General features: G+C 39.4%; 1 protein-coding gene across 1 annotated transcript in view; it reads right to left on the bottom strand.

Moving 5' to 3' along the window:
- The window catches only part of Mcmdc2 (minichromosome maintenance domain containing 2), a 32,775-nt gene that overhangs the window by 4,615 nt on the left and 9,421 nt on the right, over positions 1-18,739 (bottom strand). Inside the window, exons 10-13 of the mRNA XM_040741453.1 lie at positions 13,613-13,818; positions 6,929-7,095; positions 5,363-5,542; positions 2,288-2,430 (exon numbers count right to left, since the gene is read on the bottom strand). Coding sequence (XP_040597387.1) covers positions 2,288-2,430; positions 5,363-5,542; positions 6,929-7,095; positions 13,613-13,818 — 696 coding nt within the window. The remainder of the gene's footprint in view (positions 1-2,287; positions 2,431-5,362; positions 5,543-6,928; positions 7,096-13,612; positions 13,819-18,739) is intronic.

Raw genomic sequence — 18,739 nt, forward strand, 5'->3', positions numbered from 1 at the left:
TAACTACAGAGCTGCTTGGTGCTTCTCTCAGCCCCTCATCTATCTAAAGTCCCCATGGAATCGTATAGTTCAAAGTTCTTGTCACATAAGCGAATTCTGGCCATGGCATCCTGAACTACTCATTACCTTTGAACATACACTTCTGTTCACTACTTCCTCGAATGACTGACTTCTTTAAGCATGTAACCTGCTTTCCTTGCCTGAGATACCTCCTTTTAGTTTCATCAGGCAGGTATGAGGTTCAAGAAACTGAATTTTTTCAAGAAACTGAAGTTAAGTCTGTAGAATTTACTGACTGGATTACTTTGGCCCATATTAACTTTGAGTGTGTGAGAGTATGTGTATATACAAAATGAGAATACTAAGTAAGATAAAAATCTCTGTAACCTACAAAATTTACATAAATCTGGGCTGAAATTCATGTTGTAGTTTCCACCAACTGATCTCTGGTTCTCTGCTGGAACTAGAGACCAAAATGTGAGAACTCTTCAAATAGCTCAGTTAACATTTACAGTGCCCTATGGTTTCTTTTTCCCCAAGGTAAATATTCCAGTACCTGTGATGGCATGAGGGCTGGTGCTGTGCTTCAAAGGTATGAGTCCCTGGGTTTCAGCCTTAAACAGCACATACACGCACACTAGTCTCCAACTAGTTCCCAAGCGTTCTAGTAAAGTGTGAATGTGTGAGAAGAGGGAATGCCACTTAATATGAGAAAGGCATGCATGTGACTTCATGCTGTTCATGATTAACATGATAAGCATGTAATGTGACTCATTTTAGGCAGTATTAATAGAACATGTGTTAAGAGCAAGAGAATGATAATTCTACCTTACCTCTGACAGTCAAACGACACACATACAGTATTATGTTGTAAAGGTTAACCAAATCTGGTTATAAAGAAAGTAGCTAAAATATTGAAGAAATGAAAATTATGTTTCACCAGATGTGGTAGTGCACATCTTTTAATCCCAGCACTCAGAAGGCAGAGGCAGGTGGCTCTCTGTAAATTCAAGGCCAGCCTGGTAGCAAGTTCAAGATAGCTGGAGCTGCATAGAGACACTGTTTCAAAAAAACAAACACAAATACCTGACTTCAATTCCCAGAACCAGTGTGAAAAACTGAGTCTGGTGGTACATGACTGTAATTCTAGTGGAGAGGCAGAGACTGGCTGATCCCTGGGGGTCCCTGGGGATTCTGGCCAGTCATCTTAGCCTACTTCGTGAGTTCCAGGTCACGGTAAGATCCTGTCTCAAATACAAGGCGGATGGTATCTGGGAATGACACCTGAGGCTGACCCATACTTTCTACATGTGGGCAGACACCCACACACATGAAAAAAATGTATATGTATAGTTGCTGATATTTTTTTATAGGTCTTGCCTAGCATAGGCTGGCCTTGGACTCACTCTGTAGCTTGGAGATGACACTCCTGCCTCCATTTTCTTAGGGCTTAGATTATAGGTAAGCACCTTGCCCATTCTAGGTGGGATTGGGGATTGAACCCAGGAATTTGTGCATGCTAGGCAAATACTCTACCAACTGAGCTACATCTTCAGCCTATGCTGATATTTGAATAGATAATTCTGGAAGTATTCATTAAAACTTAACAGTGTGATTTTATCTCTGGGAGGACAGATAGGAACAGATAGTGTTAGGAGGATGCATTACTCATTTTAGATTTTGTGATGATCATAATTTCTTCTACAAGAATTATTCATTATTTACTTCCTAAAAGAATAGCAATGCATTTATTAAGGTATTTTAAAGTACAAGGAACAGGGCTAGGAATAAGGCTTGCCTTGCATGTAGAAGTCTTGTGTTCAATCCTTGACACCATATAAATAAATAAATAGAAGGGTAAGGAACGATGCAGTGTCTCCATTGGGGAGGGGGCTTTGAGGAGTTGGATGGGAGGGAATGGAGGTGGATTGGATCCACATATGAATATAAATAAATTACTTATTAGGAAAGTTTCTTTAGGTCCAACTAGAACATACTTGGGATACAAACAGCCACATTAAAAAGCAATCATTTACATTGAAATCTCTGCACTTTTCTCAGGCATATCTCATATGGAGGATCCAATAAAAACAAATTAGGGAAAATAATTATTAGTGGTGCAAATGACTTAAATATAACAAAGGAAGTCATTAAATCATCTTAAATTCTTCTGAGACAAATAATCAACCAACTATAAGTAAGAGAGACAAATGCAAAAACCAAGTAAATCAATTAAACTCCTATCTAAAAGTCAGTTTTGGTCTTAAAACCCGAGGTGAGTACCTACAAGTGTTTTAGTGCAGATGCTGACAGCTTTGACCCATGGATGGAATCTGTTCTGATTCTGCGACTTGCTAGGTAATAACCATGAATCATTCTTTCGGCCTCCAAGCTGAATTCCATAATCAAATTCTTTGCAAAAGCCAATAGCTAAGTTAAAAATATAAAAATTAAAGAGATTAATTTTATTATGGACCCATAATTCCAAAGTGTACTGGCATTTGATTTTTACGTTTCTGTAACTTTTACATCAAATATAAGTAAATATCTGGGCCATTTCCAAGCCACTGAGCACTTTAAGTCATTATCTTCCTCTTGTTTACCTAGAATAGCCTCTCTCACGGTGCAGAAGTGTACTATGCACAGAACTGAATGGCTGGCTGATTTTGGTGCTTCCAATGGGAGATCTCGCCTCTCCCAGAAGCTCATGTCTCTTTTGAATGGTTAGTTCCTTGGCAGTTCATTCCTTCATAACTTTTTCTCATTTTCCTTAGAACTACCCCCCACTTTCCCTCCATCTTTTCAAAGGGCCCTTAGTTACACACTTGCAGCGAGTTAGAGGTGCTGTGTTACTGCAATAAGGCTGAGCCTGATGACTCAGAGTTCTAGGTAGAGGATAACTCTTTTTGAAAAGTTCACATGTTTATTTGGGATGTGTGCAGTGTGCATGTGCCCTGGCATGAATACAGTGTTCTGGGCACTGAACTCGGGTAGTCAGGCTGGACAGCAAGCTGAGCCACCCCAATGGCTGGAGAATGATTCTGAAACACAGCAATTAATGCTGTCTCTCTGAGTCTGCTTGCTATTCTTTCTTCGTCTATAATTCCCGGTGCCTTAGATCCTTATTTTATCACATAGTTTCCAGGTTTTTTGTTGGCTTTACTATCTTAGCTGTTTTCTTTTTTTTTTTAAAGAAACCCATAAGACCCAAGGAAAGACCAAACATGACTAGCATGCTACTAATTATAGTTTATACCTATGTTTTTCCTAGTACTGTGGGGTTTGAACTCTGGTCCATACACAGTTAGGAAGGGACTGTTCTTCTGGGCTACATTGGCATCCTTGTTTTCTGTGTTTTACTTGTAAGCTTTTTAAGAAGTATATTGCTAAGCCGGGCATTGGTGGTGCACACCTTTAATCCCAGCACTCGGGAGGCAGAGGCAGGCAGATCTCTGTGAGTTCGAGACCAGCCTGGTCTACAGAGCGAGTTTCAGGACAGCCTCCAAAGCAACACAGAGAAACCCTGTCTCTAAAAAGCAAAAAAGAAAAGAAAAAAAAGAAGTGTATTTCTATGGCCTAGATTGGTTATATCCTGTCGTTGTTCTTCTGCAATTTTCTCTAGCCCTCAGAACTGGATGATGGCAACATAGTAGCCCTCTCTAAGTTTTACTCTACAGTGGCATGATGATGCCACTCAACTGTCTTTCAGAAAGAACTTATTGTCCTAGGAGTGTTGTCAACAGTGTTTTCCAGATGTCAGCCCCTTCAGGACAGCCCATATCACGTGTCCAATGGATACAGAGATTATGGTGGCTTCATGAAGTCCTTCTGTTTTTGTCTGAAGGTAGACAACTCTGGTGGGTCTCTTGAGCTCCAGAGATTTCTGGAGGCTTCCAGATGCCAACACGTGGCCTGCTTCACAGCTTGACCCTGACCTCTGCCCAGCCTGGCTTCCTGCCCTCCTAAGATAATGATAGAAGAACACTTTATATCACAGAGTGGGGCACCAAACCCTGCCTTCTCTATATACTGAGTACTCAGCAAATTTTATGCTCTTTGATTTCAGTGTGGCAAATAGATTTTCCATTTTCACTATTTCATATCCTCAATAAAGTTCACTATTGTTCTCTTCTACCTGAGCCTTAAAGGCTTTTTGCAAACTGAAAAAGCTCTAAGATTCCACAATACATTTTGCTTCAGGCAAGTCAGTTTTCTCATAGCTTCCCAAATATATTAATTTCTACTTTTATGTCTTTGTTAATTTCTGCCTAAAACACCCACTATTCTTGTCATAAAATTTCTTTTTACCATTTCTTAATGTCCAGCTAAATTATCATTTCTTTACTAAAGTTTTCTTGCATTCTATATTCATATTTCTATTCTGAATTCCATATATATTTGGAGACAGCAACTCTGAAGCTCAGCACTTAAGTTGCCCCCAAATGTTTCATGTATCTTGATTCTCTTTCAATTAAATAATAGACTACTTTAGAAGGACAATCAATAGTCATGAAATGTGAATAAACATGCCTACAAGGCCTTGCTTAATTTTCTATAGAAATATTCTATTTTAATACAGTGACTTTTAAAAATATTATTTATTTATTTATCTATTTATTTGAGACAGGGCTTCTCTTTAGCCCTGGCTGTCCTGGAAGTAGCTCTGTAGGCCAGGCTGGCCTGGAGCCCAGAGATCAACCTGTCTCTGCCTCCTGAGTGCTGGGATTAAAGATGTGTGCCACCACTGCCTGGCAACATTGATCTTTTTAAAGCTATGGATATTAGGACAGTAGTAGAAATAATAAGCTTAACATTTCAACATTAAAGTGTCCTCATTCAACTGTTCAGGAAGCAAGCTGGTATAAGAATACCAGCTAAGCATGGTTGCAGTGCCTGTTGTAATCTTAGCTCTTGAGAAGTAGAGTGAAGCAGATGATTACCCTTGGCTACCACAGTGAGTTCTGACCAAGCTAGCCTGCCTGGGCTACATGCAACTTTGTCTCAAGATGACAAACAAAACAGAACTAGATAAACAAAATCCTAGAAGAAGAAAAAGATAATGCCCAAATACACTTCTACTTACATTAAGAAATGGGGCTGATGAGACAGCTCAGTGAGTAAAGGCACCTGTTCCTGAATCTGACAACCTGGGCTTGATCCCCAGAAACCACAGGGTAGGAGAGAACTCATTCTACAAGTTATTCTCTGACCTTTATGTATACACTGGGGTACACTGTGCCCACACACATGCAAAATGTGTATGCACACAATGCACATACTATGTAAACAAAAAATGTAAAAATAAAAAATGAAAAAATTGAGAAGCAATGCAAGAGGCATTCTGGGTAAGCATTTTATCTACCTTTTCAAAATCTTCAGTCGTGAATTGTTTAGAAGCTAAATACAGCAACCCTTCAGGATCCGTAGCTTTCTTTAATGTATGTTGCACAGTAGGAAGACATGGGTGGCAAGGAGATGATTCATTGCAGTTAATCAACAATCCAAATGCCTCCACAAGATTAGCTGGGATCAAACTGCAATCCTATATAACCAAAAAGGTAGGGAAAACAATAAGTTAACTAACTGGAAATGGTTAAATACAAATTGATCATCATATTATTTAACCTATCTAGGGATTATTTAATTACTAGAGTTTAATTCCTGAAAAAAATGTGAAACTTATGGAAAGCAACTTTTTTTGTTTGTTTTTCAAGACAGGGTTTCTCTGTATTATTTTGGAGGATGTCCTGGAACTCGATTTGTAGACCTGGCTGGTCTCGAACTCACAGAGATCCGCCTGCCTTTGCCTCCTGAGTGCTGGGATTAAAGGCGTGTGCCACAAACGCTTGACAGAAAGCAACTTTTAAAGAAAGTTCTTACTGAGTATTTATTCTATGTTGTTTATTAAAGCCTTCTGGGGCTCAGACAGTACAGTGCTTGCTGAGTGAGGGGCAGTGAACTCTGTACCCAAGAACCCACTAGAAAGCCTGCGTGCACAGCAGGGGCCTGTACTCTCATTGCTGAGGCAGCAGAGACACAAGGACCCTGGTGAGTTCCAGAGAGACCGTCTTAAAAACTAAGGTAGACTGCAATTAAGGAAGTCATCTGAGTCAGCCTTGACCACACACACACACACACACACACACACACACACACACACACACACACACACACACCTTCACTATTCAAACAAATTTCTATTGACTTAGACATCTAATTTGCATGACTGAAAATTTAGGGGAGGGGATGTAGCTCAGACAAAACAAAAAGAAACATTAAAACTATTATTAAACAATTGGATCATTATTCAGTTGTAATGTCTGCTAAAGCATATAATGTATTAACAACAAAAACACTATGACGTCATATTGCTGGATGTAATAGTGCTTGTCTGCACCCCAGCTCTCTTCACTCAGGAGAATTGCTAATTTGAGGTCGGTCCGGGCTGTATAATGAGTTACAACATTGCCTTGGTTATGTTGTGAAGCCTTACCTAAAAAATGAAGAGGAAGAAATATAGGAAGAGAGAGGTTGGAAGGAAAGAATATCAAGACAAAAAAAAAAAAACAGTTCTCTGAGAAACATTTCAAAGCATTTTTTCTTTTTGAGACAGTTTCATGTAGACCTGGGTGGCCTCAAATTCACTATGTAGCTGAGTTTGCCCTTGAATTGTAATCCTCCTGCTTCCAGGTCCCAAGTGCTAGGATGACAGTAAGGTGGCCTCCAAAACAATATTTTTAGAAAAGATTTATTTATATAGTATCCTGCCAGTGTGTTTGCCTACCTGCTGGAAGAGGGCACCAGATCTCATTATAGATGGTTGTGAGTCACCAAGTGGTTTCTGGGAGCTGTACTGAGGACCTCTGGAAGAGGTCATCTCTCCAGCACCTAAGCAATAGTCTAGCAATAAAATAGTCAGAGTCCTTACCATCTGGCCAATCAGAGTACTGGTTTTCTGGATGTTTCTCCTTGAAGATGAATCCATATCAACAAAAGACCAAAAGCTGCACTGAATAGGAAATGTCATTTGCTGGTCGACATCATCCCCAAACTTTTTTCCTGGGATGAACACCGTAAGGCTTCTGCTCTCCAAAACTGCATCAGAAGACACAACCCTGTGTCATCTACCAATCAGATACTGCACACCTAACAGTTGTCACTGTCATTCTTTTAAGGCTTTGTTGTTCTAGTAGATGCCCATATGTCTACAAATCAATAGCAAATCTCATCATATGAAATGTTACTATCTAAAACAGATTGCTTTACAAAAGATGGTGCTAAAATCACAGCACCTGCCATAAGAAAGAACAAGGTAAGAACACTATTTGAATGTGCCTGTGTTATTTGTTTGAGAATCCCCAGTCCACAGCACATGCTGGAACTGCAGCTAGGGATCTGGGTGGAACAGGCAGAGGACTAGGACACTCACACAGACAGGTTTTCATTTACCCAGGCTGGCCTCAAGCTCAACATATAGCTGATGATAATCAGGGACTTTGATCCTCCTTCCTCCACCTCCCAGGTACTGGGATTATAGGTTTGTGCCACCAAGCACAATGTATGCAGCACTTGGGCAGAAAGCAGGGCTATGTGCATGCCAGGCACACATTCAACTGAGCCACATTCCCAACTTAGTAATGTCCTTTTATGTGGTTAAAAATGATAGAAAGCAGTCCATTCATGAAGGAGTGTCAGAAGACAAAGATGATATGATCCTTGACTGAGGAAAAGTGTATTTCAAACTCAGCATGTTCAAAACCAAAATCATTAAAGCCCTCTACCACTTAAAACCCAAAGAAACAAAAAGTAAAAAGATCTTACATTTTTATTTTTCCTTCACACTTCATAACATTTAATCTTATTCTTAGGATTCTAGCTCACAAATGGATTTCAAATTAATCTTTCAATTCATTTAACAGTCTTTTGTGTTCACATGTTAGACTTTTGTAACTATGAAAAAATACCTGATAGGCAACTTCAAGAGAAGACTCAATTGGCTGTTGTTCTAGAGGTTTTAGTCCATCATGGAGGGGAGGAATGATACACAGAGTGGCTCACATACAGAAGTCAAGAAAGAGAGAATGCTGTGCTCGTTAACTCCAGGGGAAGGTACCATCTCCACACAGGGTTAGTCTTCCTTCCTTAATTTCTACTCTCTGGAATGCCTTCCAGACACACTAAGAAGTGATTTATTAATCTCTTGGGTGTGTCTCAACCCATTCCCAGTGTACAGTCATGACTATCACATTATACTTTTCTTTCCCCTGAATTGTAAATATTTAACCTTATAGAAATTGCCCAAGCAGTTTTCACAATGATCATACTATTTGCTACTACCACCAATAAGGAGAACTCACAGGTTCTACATCCTCAACAGTTTTTCTTGTCAACTGTTGAAACTTTTTTGCCATTCTAGTAGGCAGAACTAGTTACAAAATTTGTGGAGCCCAGTGTAAAGCAAAAATCTAGCATGCTGTTAAAAAGCAGGAAAAAAAATACTCCTATGAAAGGCACTAATATGAACAGCTTTTACCTTTAAATGTATTTTATATGTCAGTTTATATTTATACTTTGTTTTCTTAGAACATTACAAATAAGATATAATAGGAGTGATATAGAAAAACTATACCACTTAGGCATTACTAGTGGGAATGTACAACTGGTGTTTTCCCTCTTGAAACAGTTCAATGGTTAACTGAAAAGTGACCCAGCAATTCCATTCTTGGATACACTCAAAGGAGTTAAGTCTAGGACTTAAACAAATATTTGTACACCAGCACTGTGGTAGTTTGGATGAGAATGGTTCCTATAGACTCCCCACCATAACGGTCATGGTCTCTAACCCTTTGGAATCATAAGCCACAATTTAACCGCTTTCTTTTGTAAGTTGCCTTGGTCATGGTGTTTTATCACAGCAATAGAAAAGTAACTAAGACAAATCCCATAGCAGATTATTCACAATTAGCAAAAAGTAGAAACAAGATTTCTGTCAATACAATGATTTTTCAGCATTAAAAGGGATGGAATTCTGTTAACAGTCAAGTTCATAAAGACAGAAAATGGAATAATATTACTAGGGAGTTAGAATTTAATGAGTATAGAGTTTGCATTTGGAGAGATCAAACCATTCTGGAAATGGAGGGTAATGACAGATGTACACAACTATGAATGTACTGTCTTAGTGCCTGTTGCTGTGAAGAGATACCACAACCACGGCAACTCATAAAAAAGAAGTATTTAATTAGGGCTTCCCTACAGTTTCATGTGCTGTGGAACACTCCTTTTCTACACTGTGAACAAGTGTTACTCTCATTGGTTAGTGAAAAGCTGACAAACCAGTAGCTGGGCAGGAAGTTAGGCCGGGAAGCCGCCTAGAAACTAACAAGACATGATGAGGGAGAGGTAAAGCCATGAGCCACATGGAAATACTTAGATTAATAGAAATGGGTTAATTTAAGTTGTAAGAGCTAGTTAGTAATAAGTCTGAGCTGTTGCCCAAACATTTATAATTCATATTCAGCCGTGCAATCGGGACAGGGAATGTCTGTTTACAAGGAAGCATGGCAGCACACAGGCAGGCATGGTGCTGGAGAGGTAGCTGAGAGCTTTACATCCGATCCACAGGCCGCTGGCAGAGAGTGCAAGGCGGGCGCTCACACTGGCTTTTGAAAGCCTACTTGAACAGCTCCTCCAATAAGGCCGTACCTCTTAATCCTTCCTAACAGTCCACCAGCAGAGAAGCAAACCCTGAAACATATGTGTCCACAGGGAGGGGGCACTTTTGTTCAAAGCACTACACAATTAATGACACAAAAACTGTGCAAAAATTGAAATAGTAACTTCTGAAGGATGTATACATTTGTATTTTTTAAATTACATTTACTTATTCATTTACGTGTGCGTGTAGGTCAAAGGAATACTTTAGGAAGCTGGTTACTTCTTTATACTATGTGGGTCCTAGGTATCAAACTCAGGTCACTGGGCTGATATCAAGCATCTTTACCCACTAAGTCATCTCACCATCATTTTTTGTGAATTTTCTAAAAGAGTCTGGCTATGTAGCCCAGACTGGCCTTAGACTCGCATGTATCCCAGACTAGCTTTAAACTCAGGACCCTTCCTTCCACCTTAGCTTCCAGCATGCTAAGATTATAGGTGTCTGCCACCATGCTTAGCTTAAGTAATATGTATTTTGCTCAAATAAAAACATGAAATAGTGATACATGTTAAAACATGGATGAAATAAGCTAAAAACTTCTTATTTTTTGATAAATGAAAGAAGGCAGTCACAGATCAGATATTAAAGGATTTGTTTATATGAACTGTCCAGATTAGGCAATCCCATAGAAAGAGGGAGCAAATTTGATTCCAAGGGGCAGAAGAGTCTCTTTTTCAGTCAAGGATGGTAAGGAATATGAGCTGCAGTTCTTGGTAAGGGAAAGTAAGGGATTGGACTGTAGTTCATGGTAAGGGAAGATAAGGGATTGGACTATATAGTTCATGGTAAGGGATGGTAATGAATTGGACTGTAGTTCATGATAAGGGATGGTAAGAGATTGGACTGTGGTTCATGGAAAGGGATTGGACTATGGTTCATGGTAAGGGATTGGACTGTAGTTCAAGGTAAGGGAAGGTAATGACTTGGACTGTAGTTCATGATAAGGGATGGTAAGGGATTGGACTATGGTTCATGATAAGGGATTGGACTGTAGTTCAAGGTAAGGGAAGGTAATGAATTGGACTGTAGTTCATGATAAGGGATGGTAAGGGATTGGACTATGGTTCATGATAAGGGATTGGACTGTAGATCATCAACAATGAATGAGAAGTCACTGAGAATCAAAGCAAGAGCAGATTGTGTCCTGAAGGCTACATGAGACTGCCAATGCTCTAAGAAGGTGACAGGACACTATTAATACACACATGGATGTGTTTCCTCTGTCTCACTTGCTTCCTTGCAATATACTGTTTGAAAGGAAAAAGCTATTTCAAAAATTCTTTTTTTGTTGTTGTTTTTGTTTTTTGTTTTGTTTGTTTTTGAGACAGGGTTTCTCTGTGTTGTTTTGGAGGCTGTCCTGGAACTCACTCTGTAGACCAGGCTGGCCTCGAACTCACAGAGATCCACCTGCCTCTGCCTCCCGAGTGCTGGGATTAAAGGCGTGAGCCACCACTGCCCGGCTGAGGTTTTGTTTTTAAATTACTGACTTATGGAAACTCTCTATATCTGAAAGTATCCCTCATGTCCTAGTTACTGTCCCTGTGCTGTAAAAGGACACCATGGCCAAGGCAGCTCCTAGAAGAAAGCATTTAACTGGGGGCTTGCTTACAGTTCAGAGGGTTAGTCCATGATCATGGCTGGGTGTATGGCAGCAGGAAGGCTGGCATGGTGCTGGAGCAGTAGCTGAGAGCTCACATCTTGATGTGCAGGCAGGAGGCAGAGAGTGTATGACTGGGCCAGTCCTTTGAATCCTCAAAGCCCACCCTAAGTGACACACCTCTTCCAACAAAACTGCACCTTCTAATCCTTCTTAAACAGTTTACCAACTAGGAGCCAAACATTCAAATGTATGAGCCTATGGGGGGCATTCTCACTCAAGCCACCACATTTACACAGAAACACAAGTAAATAAATGGAAAGGAATAATCAGATTGCTGAGTACCCTAACTGTCATCATAGCACCTTCAACCAGTAACTGATGGAAGCAGACACAGAGATCCACAGCTAAGCAGTGGGTTGAGCTCCTGGAGTCCAGTTGAAAAAAGGAGGAGGGATTATATGAGCAGTGGGGGGGGGGGCGCAGGCAAGATCATGATGGGGAAACCCACAGAGACAACTGACCTGAGCTAGTGGGAGCTCACAGACTCTATACTTACAGCTGAGGAGCCTGCATGGGACCAAACTAGGCCCTCTGCAAGTGAGCAACAGTTTTGTAGCCTGGTCTGTTTGTGGAACCCCTGGAGGTGGAACCAAAATACATTCCTGGTGCATGAGCTGGATTTTTGGAGTCCATTCCATATGGTGGGATGGATACCTTGCTCAGTCTCGATACAGGAGGAAAGGGCTTGGTCCTGCCTCAACTTAATGTGCCAGACTTTATTGACTCCCCATGGGAGGCCTCACCCTTTCTGAGGATCAGATGGGAGTTGGGTTGGGAGAAAAAATAGGGGAAGGCAGGAAGAAGGGAGGGAGTGGGAACTGTGGCTGGTATGTAAAATGAGTAAAATATTTAAAATATAAAACAAGAAAGAAAGCTGAGTATAAACCTCTCTTTCTGCTTTCTGACTATGGATGCAAAGTGGTGCCTAGAGTCACCATCTTTCTTTCTCTGACAGGATGGACAGTACTCTGGACTGTGAGCCAAAATAAACCTTTTCTTTCAAAGCTGCTTTGTTAAGTATCGTGTTGCAACAGGACAAGCAACTAATACACACTGCTAAAGTAAGACTATTTTGAGCAGGCTGCTACTTAGCTGTTCTGTATACTGACTGTGTCAGACTCCCCCTAAACAAAGTCCTCCTTCCCATGGTCTGACTGTTTACTGAAGCCTTCAAATTTTCCAATAAGGACAAGAACCAAGTGTTTCCAAAGACACGTATCCTCTCTAGGGCTGGTTGGTTTCTGTCTTGGGTGAGGCATCCCTTCATTTTAGAACTCTATAAAACAGGAGTTGGGGGAAGTGATTTTGGTGAGGGTAGCTGCCTGACCTCTAATAAATGCATTTGCTTATTAAGCTGGACTTGTACCTGTTGTTCATGGGGAGGCTGGCACTGTCCACTATGTAGGTAGGTGTTTCTTTTTGCATCTTTCCAGAAAATTCATACAATTATAAACTCTGATTAAATGGGATCTATCTCAGGCATGCTCTGCTGGTGCAATATTCAAAATCAATCAGTGTGGAGTAAGAGGGGTGGCTGAGTGGTTAAGAGACTGGCTGCTTTTCCAGAACATCTGGATTTGATTTCCAGAACCAACATGGCGCCAAACAACTATCTGTAAATCCAGTTCCAGGGGATCCAATGCTTCCTTCTGGCTTTTGAGAGCACCAGGCATGCATGTTGTGAACAGGCAAAACATTCATACTCATAAAATAAAACAGCAAAAACCAAAAGCAAAATCAATATAAACTATTACATCAGTAAAGCAAAAAAAATCACACAATCAAATTAATAGATGTAAGAAAAAAGATCTGACAAAATCCTACACTGATTCATAATAAAACATCTTGACAAAGCAGGAATAGAAGGAAATCTCTTCATCATCAACTTAAAACAACAACAACATCAGCTAGCATGAATACTTAATGGTAAGAAACCTGAAGATCAGAACAACTATTTTTCACATTGTGCTAAAGTCTTAGATACTGTTATAAGAAAAAAAGAAACAAAATTGGCCCAAAATAAAGCCATGTATTAGAACTTAGGGTAAATGCTAAAACAATGCATTTGCAAATCAAATTCTTATTTAATTTCTAAAGTTGAAGTGAGAAATGACGTTTGGTCTAACTTTTACCTCTTAAGCCCCATGTGGTACTATCTCATTTGTTAAATGACTTCTTGGTACTGGCAAGAGTATATTAAAACAGGCAGAAAAACCTGAGAAAGTATTGTGTACCTGACTGAAGCTGTTCCAGTTTATCTTTCTTATGTGATGTCAGGTCTCCTATGAAGCAGACACCACCCTTAGCTAGCAGAGCGCTGCCAGCTTGAATGCTCCCTGCTCCAGTTCCATATTTATTTCTGGACACAGTCGGAAAAACTTCAGTAGACACAGGATGGCGTATACCACGGGAGACAAGATTCATGCTGTAATTCAAAAGTCTAGGGAAAAATAAATTATTCATTATGATATTTAAAAATTAATTTTCAGAGTTCATTACATGCTAAAAACATATTTAAATTTAATTTGTTCCAATTTGTTTATCACTATATATATGAAATATAGTGTTTCATTTGGATAACTTATGGTATAGAGAGACTTAGAGAAATAACTTGTAATGGGATAATTCTAAAATAATTTATTGAGAATATCCAGAAGGGAATATTATGTCCACTTAGAAAGGAATCAGAGAAAGCTATAGCAAGGTAACAATTAAACTGGATCTTTGTTGTTGTTTTATATAGATTATTTTCTTTTATGTATTCCAAATGTGTTCATAAGATTTGTCAATGTCCTCTCTTGACTTTTCCTGCTGTGTCTGTCATGACAACACTTGCTACATCTTCTTTTTTGTTCTTAATATTATTGTTAATTGTCTCAAGGTCTTCAACTCTCCAATTCAAATTATGAGAAGGGATGTTACCTTAGTTTATTGTTATGGTAAATCTGAGATATCCACCTACCACTTATGTGTTGGGGGTTGGTTAGATTTGGGCTTGCGTGAAGTGAATAGATCCTGGTGGCTCCTGCCTGATCAATGCATTCACCTTCATAGATCCATAATGTGATGGCAGATAAAGGGGGCGGAGTCTCTTCAGTAAATAGGTCACTACGGACAGTCCCTGAAAAAAGTAGACCGTGTCTCCTTCCCCTTCCTGTCTCTTTTCTTCTACTTTCTGTCTACTGAAAGATGAGCTGTTTCCTCTGCCATTACTTAGTGCCTCACCTTTGGTCCATAGCAATGGAATATGTAAGTGACAGAATAACACTGTGAGAAAAAAAATAAACCCTGTGTCCTTTGAATTGTTTCTCTTGTGTACTTTCCACAGCAGTAAAAAAATCTGTCTAATGTGGCTATCTTTAAAATCCTTATCATAAAAATTGTACCTTTCTGATACAACCATCCAGATACACAATGCAAAAAGACCTAGGTACTACTGTCTCTTAGATGTAGATAGGCGGGTGCCAGAACATGTATTCAGTGTATGCACCATCACAAAGAATCAACCATCCACGATGACCGGATACAGACATGCAATGCAAAAAGACCAGGTAGTGCCCTTAGATGTAGACAGGCAGGTGCCAGAACATGTGTTCAGTGTATCATGGGCACAAAAAGCTAGTCTTGGGGTATGTAACACATAGGGCACTTAGACAGGAACATTTCTAGCCTGAAATGAGCAGTGGTTCTTAGCTGTAGAGCATATTAAAATCATGTAGGGAGTTTCTGTTTTGTTTTAAAAGAAATTCTGATGCTCATTTCTACTCCTCAACTACTCAAAGTAGGATTTTTAAGGTGGTATACACGGTTTACATTTTTTGTTGTTTCGTTTTTCAAGACAGGGTTTCTCTGTGTAACAGTCCTGGCTGTCCTGGAACTCACTGTGTAGACCAGGCTGGCTTCAAACTCATAGAGATTCACCTACTCTACCCCCCAAGTGCTGGAATTAAAGGCATGCACCACCATTGCAGAGCAAGTATCTTATATTTTGAGACAAGATCTTACTATATTGTCTTGTTGATTTCAAGACTGACTAATCAGAACTCTGTACTACTAGCCTAAGTATAAAACAAAAAATTCATAACAGAAAATAAAGTTCAAATAGATTTATACTCAATTTGATTTTACACTCTAGTTTAATGGTACTAGAATCATTAAGTAAAGAAAGGAAAGCCTTATAATAAATGATGTAGGAAAACTGCATAGGAAAACCATCAACTTTCACTATACTCTACACCATATACAAATGTTAACTCAAGGGCCAGTCAGACAGCTTAGTGGTAAAGACACTTGCCTGGCAACTTGAGTTCAGTCCCTGGAACACATGCTAAGGTGGAAGGCAATAACACTATAAAGTTGCCCTCTGACCCCCATGTGCACTCTGTGGGATGTGCACTCCTTCCACAACATGAACACATGGGGAGAGGAAGTTAAATTGAATGTAGAAAAAAGACCCCCCCCAAAAAGCCAAAATATTATACTTCTAGAAAGAAAACAAAGAATTTTTTTTTTTTTTTTTTTTTTTTGGTTTTTCGAGACAGGGTTTCTCTGTGGCTTTGGAGGCTGTCCCGGAACTCACTCTGTAGACCAGGCTGGCCTCGAACTCACAGAGATCCGCCTGCCTCTGCCTCCCGAGTGCTGGGATTAAAGGCGTGCGCCACCAACGCCCGGCGAAAACAAAGAATTTTTACAATCTCTGAGTAGGCAAAAATTTCCTAACTGGACTCAGAAAGTATGAAACATAAGAGAAAATACATTGGACTTCCTTAAAATTGAAGTGCCTTCCCATCACAGACATGTTTTAGGAAACTCATAAAAAGCAAGCTTTTGGAGTAGAAATCTCAGTCTGCTCATGTGACAAAAATGCATCTAAAGAGCTTATCCTAAAAAGCGAGAAAAACGTAACATTTAAGAAGATATGCAAGTGGTCAGTAAACACATGAAGAAGAGCTTAGCTCAGCAGACATGAGGGAAATGCCAGGTGGAAACCTGAGGCACCGTTTCACTTGTACTGAAAAGGCTCATACAATAAAGGCTGACAACCCAAATATCGGCAAGGACAGAGACAAACAGAATCCCTACATTGGTTTTTTGTTTGGTTTGGTTTGGTTTGGTTTTTCCAGATAGGGTTTCTCTGTGAAGCTTTGGAACCTGTCCTGGCATTATTTCTGTAGACCAGGCTGGCCTTGAACTCACAGAGTTCTGGGATTAAGGTGTGTGCCACCAACGTTTGGCCTACATTGTTGACAGGAATGTTGAAAGCTGTTTGGTGGTTTGTAGTATAATTTAAAGTGCATCAACCTTACATCCTAGTAATGCTATTCCAGACCTTTATTCAAGAAAAAGGAACACTCCGCACAAGTTACATAAAAATGTTTACAGCAGGGATGGGCAGGTGGCTCAGTGGTAGAGGGCTTGTCTACTACATACCAAGCCCTGAGATTGGTCCCTATTACCAAAAAAAAGTGATAATAGTCAGGATGGTTTATTTATAATAGCCCAAACATGCGCAATGCAGATAGCCATCATTGGGAGAAGAATAAAAGCATTGTGGCATACTCATATTAAGGGACTCCTCAATAAAAATGACAAACTATACTGACTCATACAAGTGAATCAACCTTAAAAACACATTGAGCAAGACAGACCATACTCAAAAGAGAACACTTGCTAATGTCAAGTTCAAGAAGAGGAAAATTAGACGAGTATGGTGGTGCACCCTTTAAATCCCATCACTTGGGAGGCAGAGGCAAGTGAATCTGAGTTCATGGCCAGCCTGGTATACAGAGTAAGAGTTCCAGGACAGACAAAGCTACACAGAGAAACCCTGTCTTGGAAAAAAGGAAGAAGAAAGAAAAAGAACAAGAAAATTATGTTATGGTGGTAATAAGTGGAAGGAAGACTGAAATTAATTTTAAGAGTAATAGTATTGTTTTATTAAGGGTATGGTTTATAAGAGCGTACACATTTGTGTATACACTGGATATTTTTGCCATCCTGACACAAACTATTGTCACCTGGGAACTGCCTCCATCAGATTGGTCTGTGGGCATGTCTGGCAGATATTTTCTTGACTAGTGATTGATGTGGGAGAGCCTAGTCACTGTGACCTGTGTCACCCCTGGGCAGGGTTGTATAAGAACGGTAGCTGAACAAGTCACAGCAAGCAAGTCAGTAATCAGTGGTCTTTTCTGGTTCTGTGCATAGGCTCCTGATTGAGCTCCTGCCCTGACTCCCTCAATGATGGATTGTAATGTATAAGCTGAAACAGGGCCTTTCTTCCCCCAATGTGCTTTTGTGTCATGGTGTTTATCACAGCAATGGAAAGCAAAATAGAAAAATCTGTCAAAATGCATTGTTTTTTAATAATAAAGATAATGGGAGCTGGAGAGATGGCTTAGCAGTTAAGAGTACTGGCTTCTCTGATCTTCTAGAGGTTCTGAATTCAATTCCCAGAAACCACATAGTGGCTCACAACCATCTGTAATGGGATTCAATGTCCTTTTTTTGGTGTGAAGGCATACATGCAGACAAAATACTCATATACATAAAATACAAATAACCTTTAAAAATAATAATGATAAGATCTGATTATATCACTATATATAAATTTTATCTAACACTAACTAACTAAATAAACAAATTTCTCATATAATCCAAATTGTCATAAGAAAAACCAAAGGTTGATGGCAAACAGGAAAAGAGAAAAAAGGTTTTAATTTATAATAGATATCTCCAATTAATAAGAAATAGATAAATAATACAATAGAAAATTGATAATGATTAAAAATAGGAAGTTCACAAAACAATGTGTCTAATAAGCTCAAAATCATCATTACTTACAATTAAAGAAGTGCAAATTTTACCTTGTTAAAATAACTTTTTCTACTCACTAGAAGTAAAAATTTAAAAGCTTGATAATCCCCAAAGTTAGTGAGACTAAGAGAAGCAGTTTCAAGCGGTTAGTGCAGGATTAAATTCATACAATCTGTTGGATTTAACACCGCATTGACATTGCCAGTGATGGTTTAATTTTAGCCAAACATTATCTACCTAAATAAGTTAATGTTAATTTGAATTTTAAAATCTCTGACTCTACAAATGTATTTTCTTTCACAATTGCATCCTAGCTATAAGAAGCTTCTTCCTAGCTTTAGGAGCAGAGGGCAACTTCCTTTTAGAGGCACTCACTAAGTAGGCACTTAGCCCAGACTAGGAAGTGATCCTCACCCCAAAGACAACCAGGGAGAATCTCACATCTTTACTTATATATAGGGAACCTGTATCACTGAATGGAATCTGTCATAAAAGTAAGAAAATGGCCACCGAATCCTAGGCGGAAGATTATTTACAAATAAAAG

Source organism: Mesocricetus auratus, unplaced genomic scaffold, assembly GCF_017639785.1.
Source record: "Mesocricetus auratus isolate SY011 unplaced genomic scaffold, BCM_Maur_2.0 Super-Scaffold_6730, whole genome shotgun sequence".
NCBI classification, from domain to species: domain Eukaryota; kingdom Metazoa; phylum Chordata; class Mammalia; order Rodentia; family Cricetidae; genus Mesocricetus; species Mesocricetus auratus.